At 33.1% G+C, this 11,536-nt stretch overlaps 1 protein-coding gene across 1 annotated transcript in view; it reads right to left on the reverse strand.

Annotated features, from left to right (window-relative positions):
• NMBR (neuromedin B receptor) overlaps window positions 1-11,536 on the reverse strand; it is a 110,940-nt gene that overhangs the window by 5,627 nt on the left and 93,777 nt on the right. Inside the window, exon 2 of the mRNA XM_072410440.1 lies at window positions 7,291-7,639. Within this exon, the coding sequence (XP_072266541.1) occupies window positions 7,291-7,639 (349 nt within the window). The remainder of the gene's footprint in view (window positions 1-7,290; window positions 7,640-11,536) is intronic.

The raw sequence follows: 11,536 nt of genomic DNA on the forward strand, positions 1-11,536 counted from the left end.
TATACAAAAGCTTCCTATTGACAAACAACTGATATAGATTACATCCTGCCTTCTTATTACAATTCATACCTAAAAAGGTTGTTAAACATAACTTTACTCCACTATATGTTATTGAAAACATATGAAATGAAAGGAAATTACACAGCTGTTTCTCACTGACCTTTTTTCCCTTTGGAAACTAGAGTCATAAATTCTCATGCCCAATGCAGCTCTCCAATTACCATTCCATGAGCTATCATATATTAACTATAATTAATATATGATAATTTCTAACATGGCCTAGTCTAGTCTTCCTTGATTTGTAAGTGTATACCTAAACTGTAAGTTAAATTTAGAATGGTTTAGGACAGTATGATATACATTTTTGATAACAAAGATTTGTATGATATATGCTACATTATAATTTGTATTATTAACAAGCGTATAGAAAGCTACATCCAAAATGTAACCCTAAAACAGCTAGCATTTATTGCTGACTGACATTCATTCCTACTTATCTACCTATCTTTTTCTTTGCCTTTTGGTCCTTTAAAAAACTATTCAGGGTTTTGACATCAAACTAACCCCCTATTTATTCTCCCCTTCCCACATTTAATAATAATAATAATAATAATAATAATAGCAATAATTAGCAATAATAGCAATAATTTTTATATAAAGAAAAATGACACACAAAAATTACAGTATGTAAAATTGCTATACAAGCCATTCTCTAAATTAATGGTATAAAAATTACTTTTTCAATCCACAGTTGCTAAAAATGTTTAAAACTTCTAAAATAATTCCAAGGACTATAAAAGTGTTCTAGAAAGGTCATTTTCTGCTTGTATTATTGGCTGAATGATCTTCCAAAAAAGTTGCACTAAGATGCAGTTAAAATAACAGGAATTTAATTTTTGGTTCCTCTTAAGTTAAAGGACTGCAGGCACCGCAGCTTCCATGCAAATACTAAGATTTTACCATTTTGTCACATTCAGAAATTAGTCTGGGAAAAAAGAAAAAGCAAATTATTTAGAACAAAACAAAAAGTAATCTGCAACAAAGTTTGTTAAAATATTTGCAAAGCCCAAAAATCACCTATAGGAATTTATTTTGTGCTCAACTAAAATAGAGTTACATTTGAAATGAATTGACAACATTTTGAAGCATTTATGAGTCTAGTAGTCTGTGCTTAAAGTGTTCATACCATATATTGTTGTCTAATATATAAATCATGCAATAAACATTGTATGCGGTATTAGTAAGCAGACAGGGAAATTGTCGAATCCTGTGAGTTTTTCATACTTCATTAACTCTCACAAGCCACCCCACTTGGCTCACTCACTCACCTCATCCCCAATCTAAACTTTACACACAACACAGAAAATACACATGTTCTCAACAACTGAAACATATCATAAGCCTACATAGTAATACTATGAATAAATATTACCCAAGATGAAGAAATATTAAAAATCCATTCTAAAAGCTAGTTTTATTGATAACAAGCTAAAACAAAATAATTGATCAAAATAAATCTTTAACATGAAAAGAGTACTAAATGCCCTGTGATAGCCATCTAGTACAGGGTTACTAATGAACACTTATGAAATATATTTTATTGACATTCATAAAAGGACACGAAGACAGTGTAAACAAGCCACTGTTTTATAATGGGGTACTTAACATTGTCCTAAAGAGGAAAATACCATTATGGGAAGTACATACTCAAAAGGAAAAAAGTATAATTAACTTTAATGCTTTATTGACTGGTGCAGTAGGTGTAAAACCTTTTAAAACTGGTGTAAAAGCTTTTTGATGTTACATCTATCACTATGGTGAAAGTGCTATTTACTGCTTCAAAGTGCATGTTTTCCTGAAATATTTCCTAATAGTTACACTGTAAGATAACACAATTTTTATGAACATCATTGCAGTGTGGTATGTGCTTTTATCGGTAGACTAAAGATGCAATCATGATCATTAATCCTTAATAATATACAATATGTAACTGATAGAACATTCTAAGAGAGCAGAAATAGTTTGTGACTAAACCCTACAGACCAAAGAAGAATAAACAAAAACCTAATGCTTTTATGAGTTTACTAATTATCATTGCCATATGTCTGCTAAATTTCAGATAAATAAAGTTTTTGATATTCAAGTGAAACTGCTGCCAGAGTTTTTTTTATTTTATCTTGCATGGAGGAACTGTTATTTAGTGAAGAAAAAAGGAGTCATCAGCATTTCTGTAATGTTCATTTTACATTATATGGGTCAAAATAACCCTAGTTTTGGGGGTCTACCAGGACCTTTTATGCATGGCAGTATAGTAACTTATGCTACCTAGAGGAAGTGACCATGCGAATCCCGACACATAATCCAGAATTTTTTTTCCACAAATATCCATTGCAGTCATTACAACCTCCCACCTACTAAACCAGTTGAGCACTGTAAGGATAACAGCTCCAAATACAGCACCAAAAATATTTTGTTCCATAAAAGAGGGGAAAAGTTCCAGTGCTTAAGGCATCCTCCTTATGGTACAGGAAGTAGCAAGAGAAATAAAAACCTGACCAGTTTGGACCCTTCCTTTAATCCATCTAAAACTGATCTTGAGGCTGATTTGCTAATAAACTTTACACAATGTATAGGGCCTGATTTATTAACGCTCCAAGGCCGGTGAGGATACACTTTCATCAGTGAACCTGGGTGATCCAGCAAACCTGGAATGGATTTCTTAAAAGTCATTTGCAATTTGTTAGCAAATGTTTTTAATCCTGGACCAGATCTATTCCAGGTTTGTTGGATCATTGTTTAATAAATCAGGCCCAATGTGTGAATGTATAAAGACTTAATAATGGTGTCAAAGCAAATTTCTGTTTACTTTATACATGCAGATACTTTTATGTTTATCCACTTGTTTTTTCTATGAAAATTCTCAACTCTTTTACTCCGTATCTTGTCTTCCCACTGTGTCATTTTGACTGTGGCCATGTGAAGCCACTCTGTAGCAAGCTTCCCCCAATTCTCCTCTCTTTTTTGGGCATGCCTGGGATTTAGATCTCAGGCATGCACAATCATCCACTCATTCTATCCTAATGTCCCCAGAATCCCCTTGCCCCTATGTGACACTTCTTAATGGAAATATGTGCACATGCTGGACAGCACAGGGTTAAGCAAGGCAGCTTTCCGAAAGGGTCACAAAAAAAGTCTGGCCAAAATTATAAATCTTTCAGAAGGTAAAATGATACTTACATAAGTATTTCAACCATGTTTTCAGCTATTTGCCTGTATTGTAGATGTAGAGGGGATGAACTACAAAGTGAAATGTAGAGGATAAAATTACTAAGAAAACTACATGAGAGGTTTTGCCTTGTTCTTAGCTGCTTTTTATCTATCATATTATTTCTGTACCCAAGGCACAAGTAGTGCATATCAAACCTAACTATCCATAAGCCGGTCACTAAAAAAAGACAAGCATCAGGATATAAACTATGCATTTTTTATTGAACGAACCTAAGTTGCTTCTGAGTTACTAGGAAGTGAAGAAAGAAAAAAGTGACAAAATAAACCTCTAGGTTCCTTTTGGATTGTGGGCCTGACTTCACTGACATTGTAAACGTTTTTCTAAACTTTTTTTTATTTACTCCATTCAGGAGTAACTGGTTAACCCTAAGGCAAGACAGAAGCATGTATTGGTATTGCTTACCAATAGGGATAGCTGGGGTAAAGGAGTTGGACACCATTCTCTACTAGCATAACGTCAAATCAAGCTTCAATTTTCTTACCTCTTGTAAATTTATTTATTATGTTCATTTTAAAATATAATGTATTCATGATTTATTGTTATTAAAGGTTGAGACAAAATGTATGCATATTCATATTGGTAATGGCACCCCAAATGCAATACGGGAAGGCACTGCCGTGAACTGCATGACCATGCATTGCATTGTTGTGGAGTTTTTTTGAAAAAAAATCATAGAGAATCAAACATTTTATTCTCCTAATCACAGTGGCCTTCCTTGGTTCTAGTCAGCCCATGGTTTTCCTGCATTTTTTCTACCTAATATCCAATTAGTGCACCTGTCTCACCCAAAACCCTTCATAGGCCACATCAAGGTGCCTGAAATATTCAGTTTGTTTTTTTTGTTTGTGTGGAAAAGTTTACATTTAGTGATTAGGTATCTGCTTGGCTATATACATGCACATATGAACACCTAGAGGTCCACTGCAAAAGCTACCACTGCCATTTGTAAATGCGTCAAAGCCTATATGATAAATGAGTTGAATATACAATGTTGGAAAACAAAGGAGTTAGAAGGTGATGAGGAACTTGGAGCTTTGCTGCTGACTTGTGTGTTTGTAGAAGGATACTTAAAAATGGTAGTTGTGTTTAATGACAAAGCCCCTCCCTTGCTAAATTTCTTTTTTACAGAGCTCCATGCAAGCTTTTGAATACAGTGATTTTACCTTACACTTGACCAAAAGTTTGGAGTTTTACCACAGTATCAACTGTAACCAATAGAATTACATAAACAAGTTCAATTAGCCCATTTATAAATGTTAAAATTTCTGTTTTGGGGGAAATCCTTGGGGTTCTAGTATACTAACAAAGGTGTATGCAGAAACCTCTGGTTGCCTGTTTTTAGTGATTTTGCATTTTTAAAGATTTAGTTTTGTTGGTTCAAATTTAAAATGACACTAAAATGCAAGCATTTACTTTATTTCTGCTTTATTTCTTTGTTTAAGTTCCCTTCAGCTTCCCAAATGAATGTCCATAAAACCTAGAACTAGCTAGTGATTTCATTTTGCAATTAATTATCCTACAGTCTTATGGTTTAGCTAAAAGATTTTTTCTTAGCTTTTAGACTATTATCTCTACTGCACTTTCAACAATATTTGCATAAACACTTCACAGCTATTTAGAAATTTTCCAGTATAATCTTGAACAGCATTTTCTTTTTTTTTTAATAATTATCCCACTCTATTCCACCATGACAGAGAAATGATTGAACTGCCTTTATAGGAGCAAAACAAAACAGTACTGAACAAATGGATAATGAATTGGGTTTACAAATGAAATTTACAGTTGATTGCTCTAGAAGAATACATTCAAAGGTTATTACCTTCCATTGTATTGTGTAGTTTGCTGTTAAGCAGTCATGACATTTCATTATTTGAACACTTAGGTAACAGGGCAATAACCTTGATCAATGACATAGGCATCAAAATGGTGTTATGATATCTTTATCATTATGTAGGTAATGTGTTTATTATATATGCCCACAAACCATTCAAATCCAATAACAAAGATATTACAGGAAAGTCTATATATGTTCAATTCATTTGAACCTGTTGTTTTATTGTGTGGCACAAGACACATAGGGTGTATGAGTTACTTGAAACACAATGAAATAAAAAATCTGAAAATAAAGAAAAATTTGAATTAGTCCAACAATAGCAGTCATTAGTGATGGCTCCCTGGAGGATTACAGAACAATGTACTGTACTGTAGCTAGATCACTACAATAGAGTTGCCCATGTCTCATGAATACTCTTAACTCCCATATCTACCTTACACTCTACTCTAGGTAACCCCTAGCATTACAACCCATTTTACTTGGCTAAATCCATAGTTACATGAGGTTTAATAAACATTGTCCTGCAAGATCTGTTATAGGAGGTTTGGATTTAGGGATGGGTAGCCTATATTTTTTGCCCGGAGATAGACTTTAAATGTTTTCAGGCTAACCACATTGTTTTTTTTTTCACTGTCACAACCTCTCATATGTGATTTATGTGATCCAATCTATAAAATTTCATTACAGATGCATCAAAGTTTTGTTTTATTCCAATATCTATTACCAAGAGTGGTTAACCTGCATGCTGTATAAGATAGATATGTTCATGTGAGTAGGTATTCCTGCTCTGTTGTTATGTTTATAGTATATATGGAACAATAATAAAGTATACAAATGCACATTAGTATGAGAACACTATTAAATCCAAATAGGTAAAGGGTAACCCAATTTGTTTTAATTTGCTTGTATCTACTGCTATCTTGCTATCTAATTTTAGGAGACATTTTGTCTGCTTTGTGCATGCATGGTTTGCTTTTGAAATCCTGGAACCCATATTAAGAAATACCATAAAGCCATCAGTAATTAAAAGAAATAAGCATTTTACATAAAAAAATGTGTTCTACAATAAGCACAACAGATATTAATTGTGGCAGTAGAGTCCACTAACAATGGAAATAAATATTAAAGTACATTCTTTAAAAGGTGCCTATAGGTTGAGCTGTATGTGCAACAAAAATGAGGCCACAGGAAAATTTAGATTTACAAGTAGTTGGCTGATAAGTCCTTTCCAGCTGAACACACATCTACACGCATAGCTGCTGGAATCTCTTGTCAATTTGGCAGGAAAATTGGAGGTCCCAATCTGTCTAGTTAGGCTGCTATTTTAGCACTGGATGTCAGAAACAGGTGTTTCTGCTCAGTGTTTGTTAAAATGTTAATTAACATAAAATGTAAATTAACATAAAGTTAGATACAATTCTCAGGAACAGCTAACTGCAAAGTATGTAAAGTTTAACTGCAATCTACGTAAAGTTTTATGTATTTAATCAAAAATAAATCATTTTATGTAATTCATAATATCCTTGTTTTTTTTTTTTACAACTTCTAGTGTCTGGTAAAATAGCATCAATTATAGCCCTGTACAGGTAGCCCAGGTTACATACAAGATAGGGACTGTAGAGTTGTTCACAAGTTGAATTTGCATGTAAGTCGGGACAGGTACATTATTCTAATAAATGCAATGTCCTTAACTAATTTGAAATTGATTTTGTCATACTTTGTGTTAGAGACCTATTTTTATGTACATAAATGGGACATATTGTATTGTAACACTTGTAGGTAAATGTATAAATTAGTGAATACGGTATCCACCAAACGCTTACTGCTGGTGAATCTTTCTGGTGCATGCCTTTTAGAAAAAAAGCAATTCATTATTCTGAAATGAATTAAAAACAAAAAAAATGGCATTTCTCTTTAGAAACCCATTTTTGGCCAATTCCTTAAAAAAAATAAACTAATAGAATAACAATACTTTAATATTTTAAGTAATACTAGTAAAACAGTACAGGTTGTTGTCAAATATTAGGCCCCCAGCTACAAAAAAAAAATAATGGGTTTAGAACTTAATTAGTTATTAATAACTAGTTATATGCACCACTAGTTTGAAGCTATATATGATGTTGCTACATGCTACATATGTCTTTTATGTTCATAATAATGTACTTACCTGTCTCTTAGAGTGCTCACTGTATTCCCCAGGAATGTTGTGAGCACTCTTAATTAAAGTCCTTGCAATATGATAATAGTAAATACTGATAATGGTGAGTGGAACAAGATAGTAGACCAAGAAAATAAGCACTGCATGGATTTTGGGATGCAACTCATCATTTTGTGGATATGGTATACATGCTGTGAAGCTGACATTGTCTGATCCGTTGATGTGTGCCACTTCAGAAAATACGGCTTCAGGGACTGCCAAGAGCATTGAAATGATCCAGATGGCTGCAGCTTTTATACATGTCCACAGAACAGCACTTGATGTTTGGATATCCATTGGATTTACGATAGCTTTGTATCTACAACAGAAAAAAAACATTTATATTATTATAAATAATAAGATGGTCGAGTCTAGATGTGTGTTTCACTTTAATAACTAAATGTCCTGAATTTGTATCGCAGCCAAAAGGTAAGACTATATTTAATGCAAACGTATTTAATGGAATTTGCATCTACTTTGTGTCCACTAATTGAAGTGAGTGAATTTGTTTCAGAGAGAAATAAGATATATATTCAGTCATTACTCTAGTGATAGATTATTTCAATATATACAGTAAAAACTTTTTAGCAATATGGTTTTAAAATGGTAAAAAACAATAATGATTTATCCTTTGAAGATATGCATTAAAATGTCTAAAATGTCCCATACATTGTTACAATGTTTTTTTTTTGTTTTTTTTTTTGATGAGATGTTTATATACATCAGGTAAATTGGGATATTTATGGGCCAATTTGTCACAGAAACAATGAAGCTATAAAAAACAAATCTTTATTTACATAGTTTAAAGTGTCCCCACATGGGATTATCATTATTCACATAAATACTAATACAGCATGTAAACATCAATGATGGTAGTGCTAGTAATGTAGCCATATACGAATAAGCTCCCCAGTTTTATATATTTATCTATGTTTACTATATACTGTATATGCGCAAACCATGTTTTAGAAAGAAATATTTGTATATATATAACAAATGAACCCCAGAGCATTAGAAAGTGATCAACATTATCAGAAGTTATCTTCTTTTTAGAAAAACATTCTTTCATTGAATCCTCAGATTACTAACTTTATATATCACAGTTTACATTTACTATAAATACCTGTTATTCCTTTTTGTACTCTTTACATTTTTTGTTGCAATAAATTGGCTTAACAAAACATTATTATTCCTGCTAAACCCCAAATGTGTCGACTGCACATGTCTGACTATATCTTACAGCATTAACATTAATAGACAAGAATAAATGCAATAGATTTATGCCATTTTAATTTGAAAGGCTTGTGGCAGCTGTTAACAACTCTTTTAGATTCCCTCTCAGGAATAGTGTATTACAGAGGATATTTATGCCATTATAAATAATAAAATTCTCCATGTGCTAGGACGGTGCTAAAGAACATGGTCTGTTAGCTGAAATAAAAAATACAGTGTTTCGTTTAATCAATTATCTGATGTACAAAATATATATACATACCAAATAAACTTTAAAACAGGACTCAGGATTAAAACTACACTTTATTTTACACTTTATACACAATTTATACAACTCTGTGTTTTTTAATACATCATCATTTTTTTTCATGCAACAGTGCAAACCTCTGAATTTGACCTAATAGCAATTTATTGCAGACCCCAGTGCATCAGAGCTCAGACTGGAAAAGGAAAAAGATTCACATGGCACCAGTGAGTTCTTTAGATAGACAGATGATAGAGAGATAAGTTTTTCAGTGTGCTGCTTGTTCTTCAATGCCCATATCAAGGCTGGGATGCAAGACCAAGTTGTAATAAAGTGCATTCTTTGCAAGGTCTGCTTGTTGAATAGCACCCCCGCCCTTTGTAAAAAGCAGTGTAAAAGTGAAAAAAAGACCTGCATTGGGGAAAAAGATAATATACTTTCCTTCAGCTTCCATGTGAACAAGGTATGCCCTGATGAGATGATCCCAAGGAATGATAAGCACTCTAAATATTGCAAAAAAAGGTGCTGAAGCATAATGCTGAGAGTATCTTTTCAACAAGATTTGGAATACTTTAAATTTCCCAGATTTCATCAGAAGGTAGATACAAAGTGAGTACACTGGCTTTTTTGGCTTGCATTTGAGCAAGTGGGGAAAGGATTTGTTAAAAAGGAGACCGTGTATTTTAGCTATGACTTTTAACCATGGCAAAGAAAAATCTGCCTGAGATGTACAGAAATATAAATACTTTGGCAACTAAAACAGGTTTCCTTTTATATATTTTATCTGTGTGTTAGCAGTTTGTTTAAGTTTTAAAATGTCTTCTCATTAAAATGAGATACAGCTTTGTAGAGGGATGCAGGTTTCATTAGTAATTTTGTTATCTAATTGTAATCAATCTCACCGTCAGTCTGAATGCAGCCTTAAAGTTTTGTGAACGAGCAAGTATAAATTTGGGGCACCACAGGACAGAGCGAATTGCTGGTACCCTAATGCTCATTGCTATGGAGGTGGCCCCGGGGATCCTTAACATGTAAACTCAATTTGGGGGCCCTGGTCTTGAAATAGCCCACCTTGATGTGAAAATATCTCTTATTGGTGTTAGGATTTAATACTTGTGATGCCATATCTGGCAACAAGTTATGTTTATGGGGCTAAAATTTGGTATTAGTTCTCTGTGTTCCCCTGTGTAATTTCACGCTTCTATGACAATCGGTATAGGAGATGTGAAGGTTTATACATTGGGATAATGACAGCAGCATTGAAAACAGACACAGCTCTCATGCTGCTGCTGCACAAGGGGTAGGATTATATCACAGTACAAGGTGGACAGGGTGCTGCCACAGCCGATTGTTGACATCATTAGTACACGCCCGCTCTCACAGAGCAAACACTGAGCATGCTCAGAAAGCTCCCTCTCCTGGTAGCACAATCTCATAGAGAAACATAGGTGATGTGCGCACCCCACCCCCGCAAGACAATATGCTGAGAGCGAATCAGGAGAGGGCCAGTCTCTTCTTTAGACTTCAATGGTTAGTTGAATTTTAAAACAGGATTTGGCAAAGTTTTGGTAAATCAAACTCAAATTCACTAATCCATTTTAAAGTTGGCCAGTATTATATGGGTAAGAGGTAGTGGAAAATATTTGTATCTTCTTTAGTTCATTTATCATTTTAAAAGATAATATTAAAGATTTCTAAAATTTTTTTGTTTTGCATCCTGCTTTTCTGTGAGACATTAATACTTGCTTTGGCTGCCAACTCCTCTGTTCTGAATTGGCACTGAGCTTACCATAACATTGCACTATTCATCGATGTAATTAAGAGCATGTTTTTGATTTAGAAGTTCAGACTCACCATAGAATTTATTGTTTGAGAAAGTTGGAAAAAATATAGTTTTATCATTTTTAGGAAAATATCACTTTGTTTTATGATGAGTGTCCCAGTAACTCTAAAGAAAACAGATGAAAACATAATTAAATAAGACATCTGGAATGACACCAGGGAGAAACAGGCTGTTTAAAATATAAGCCTAACATCTGGGTGGCTAAATATTTTCTAGTTTTAATATTTAAATCTCCTTCCTAAAGACTGGTAATTTTTCCAAACAAGAGTTAAATCGCATTATACTTTATACAAAATAATGTTCAAAATGTGATATTTTAGCAACTATTCATCCACACTGAATATCTGGCAAAAAGCTAACACAAATATTAGTAACTACTAGGAACCTTAACTATCAACATGGCAACACCTCCATTCCTTTTTCTTTTGAAATGCATGCCCTTTGATAATGTCCAACATTTTAAACACAATATGTTTAAACAACATTTATTTTGTTTGAGCCTGAAGTTTCATCTCTTTTTCTATTTTATAACGTAATTAAGAGTATTGAAGTTTTACACTATATTACACCTGTCATATAATATTTTTAACAGATATTTTTAAGGATCTTTTGTACCACATTAGGAAATTAGGTTATTAACTATAATGATAACAATTTTTAACATATATATATATTATTACCACATTACTGTATGTATGCGATTTACCTAGTCCAAATGTAATGAGATCATACTATCCTAGTATCTGTACATTAGTGTGGTGGTCAGTAGGAAGAATGCCTCCTACATTCCAGGCCAGTGGGAATAATGTCGTTCTTACAGATCATTGGTGTTAGTTAAACTGACCTGAGAGTCAGAAGAAACTCCTTTTTTATTATTATTATTAATATTATTATTA

The sequence above is a fragment of the Pyxicephalus adspersus genome, chromosome 4 (assembly GCF_032062135.1).
Source record: "Pyxicephalus adspersus chromosome 4, UCB_Pads_2.0, whole genome shotgun sequence".
Lineage (NCBI taxonomy): Eukaryota > Metazoa > Chordata > Amphibia > Anura > Pyxicephalidae > Pyxicephalus > Pyxicephalus adspersus.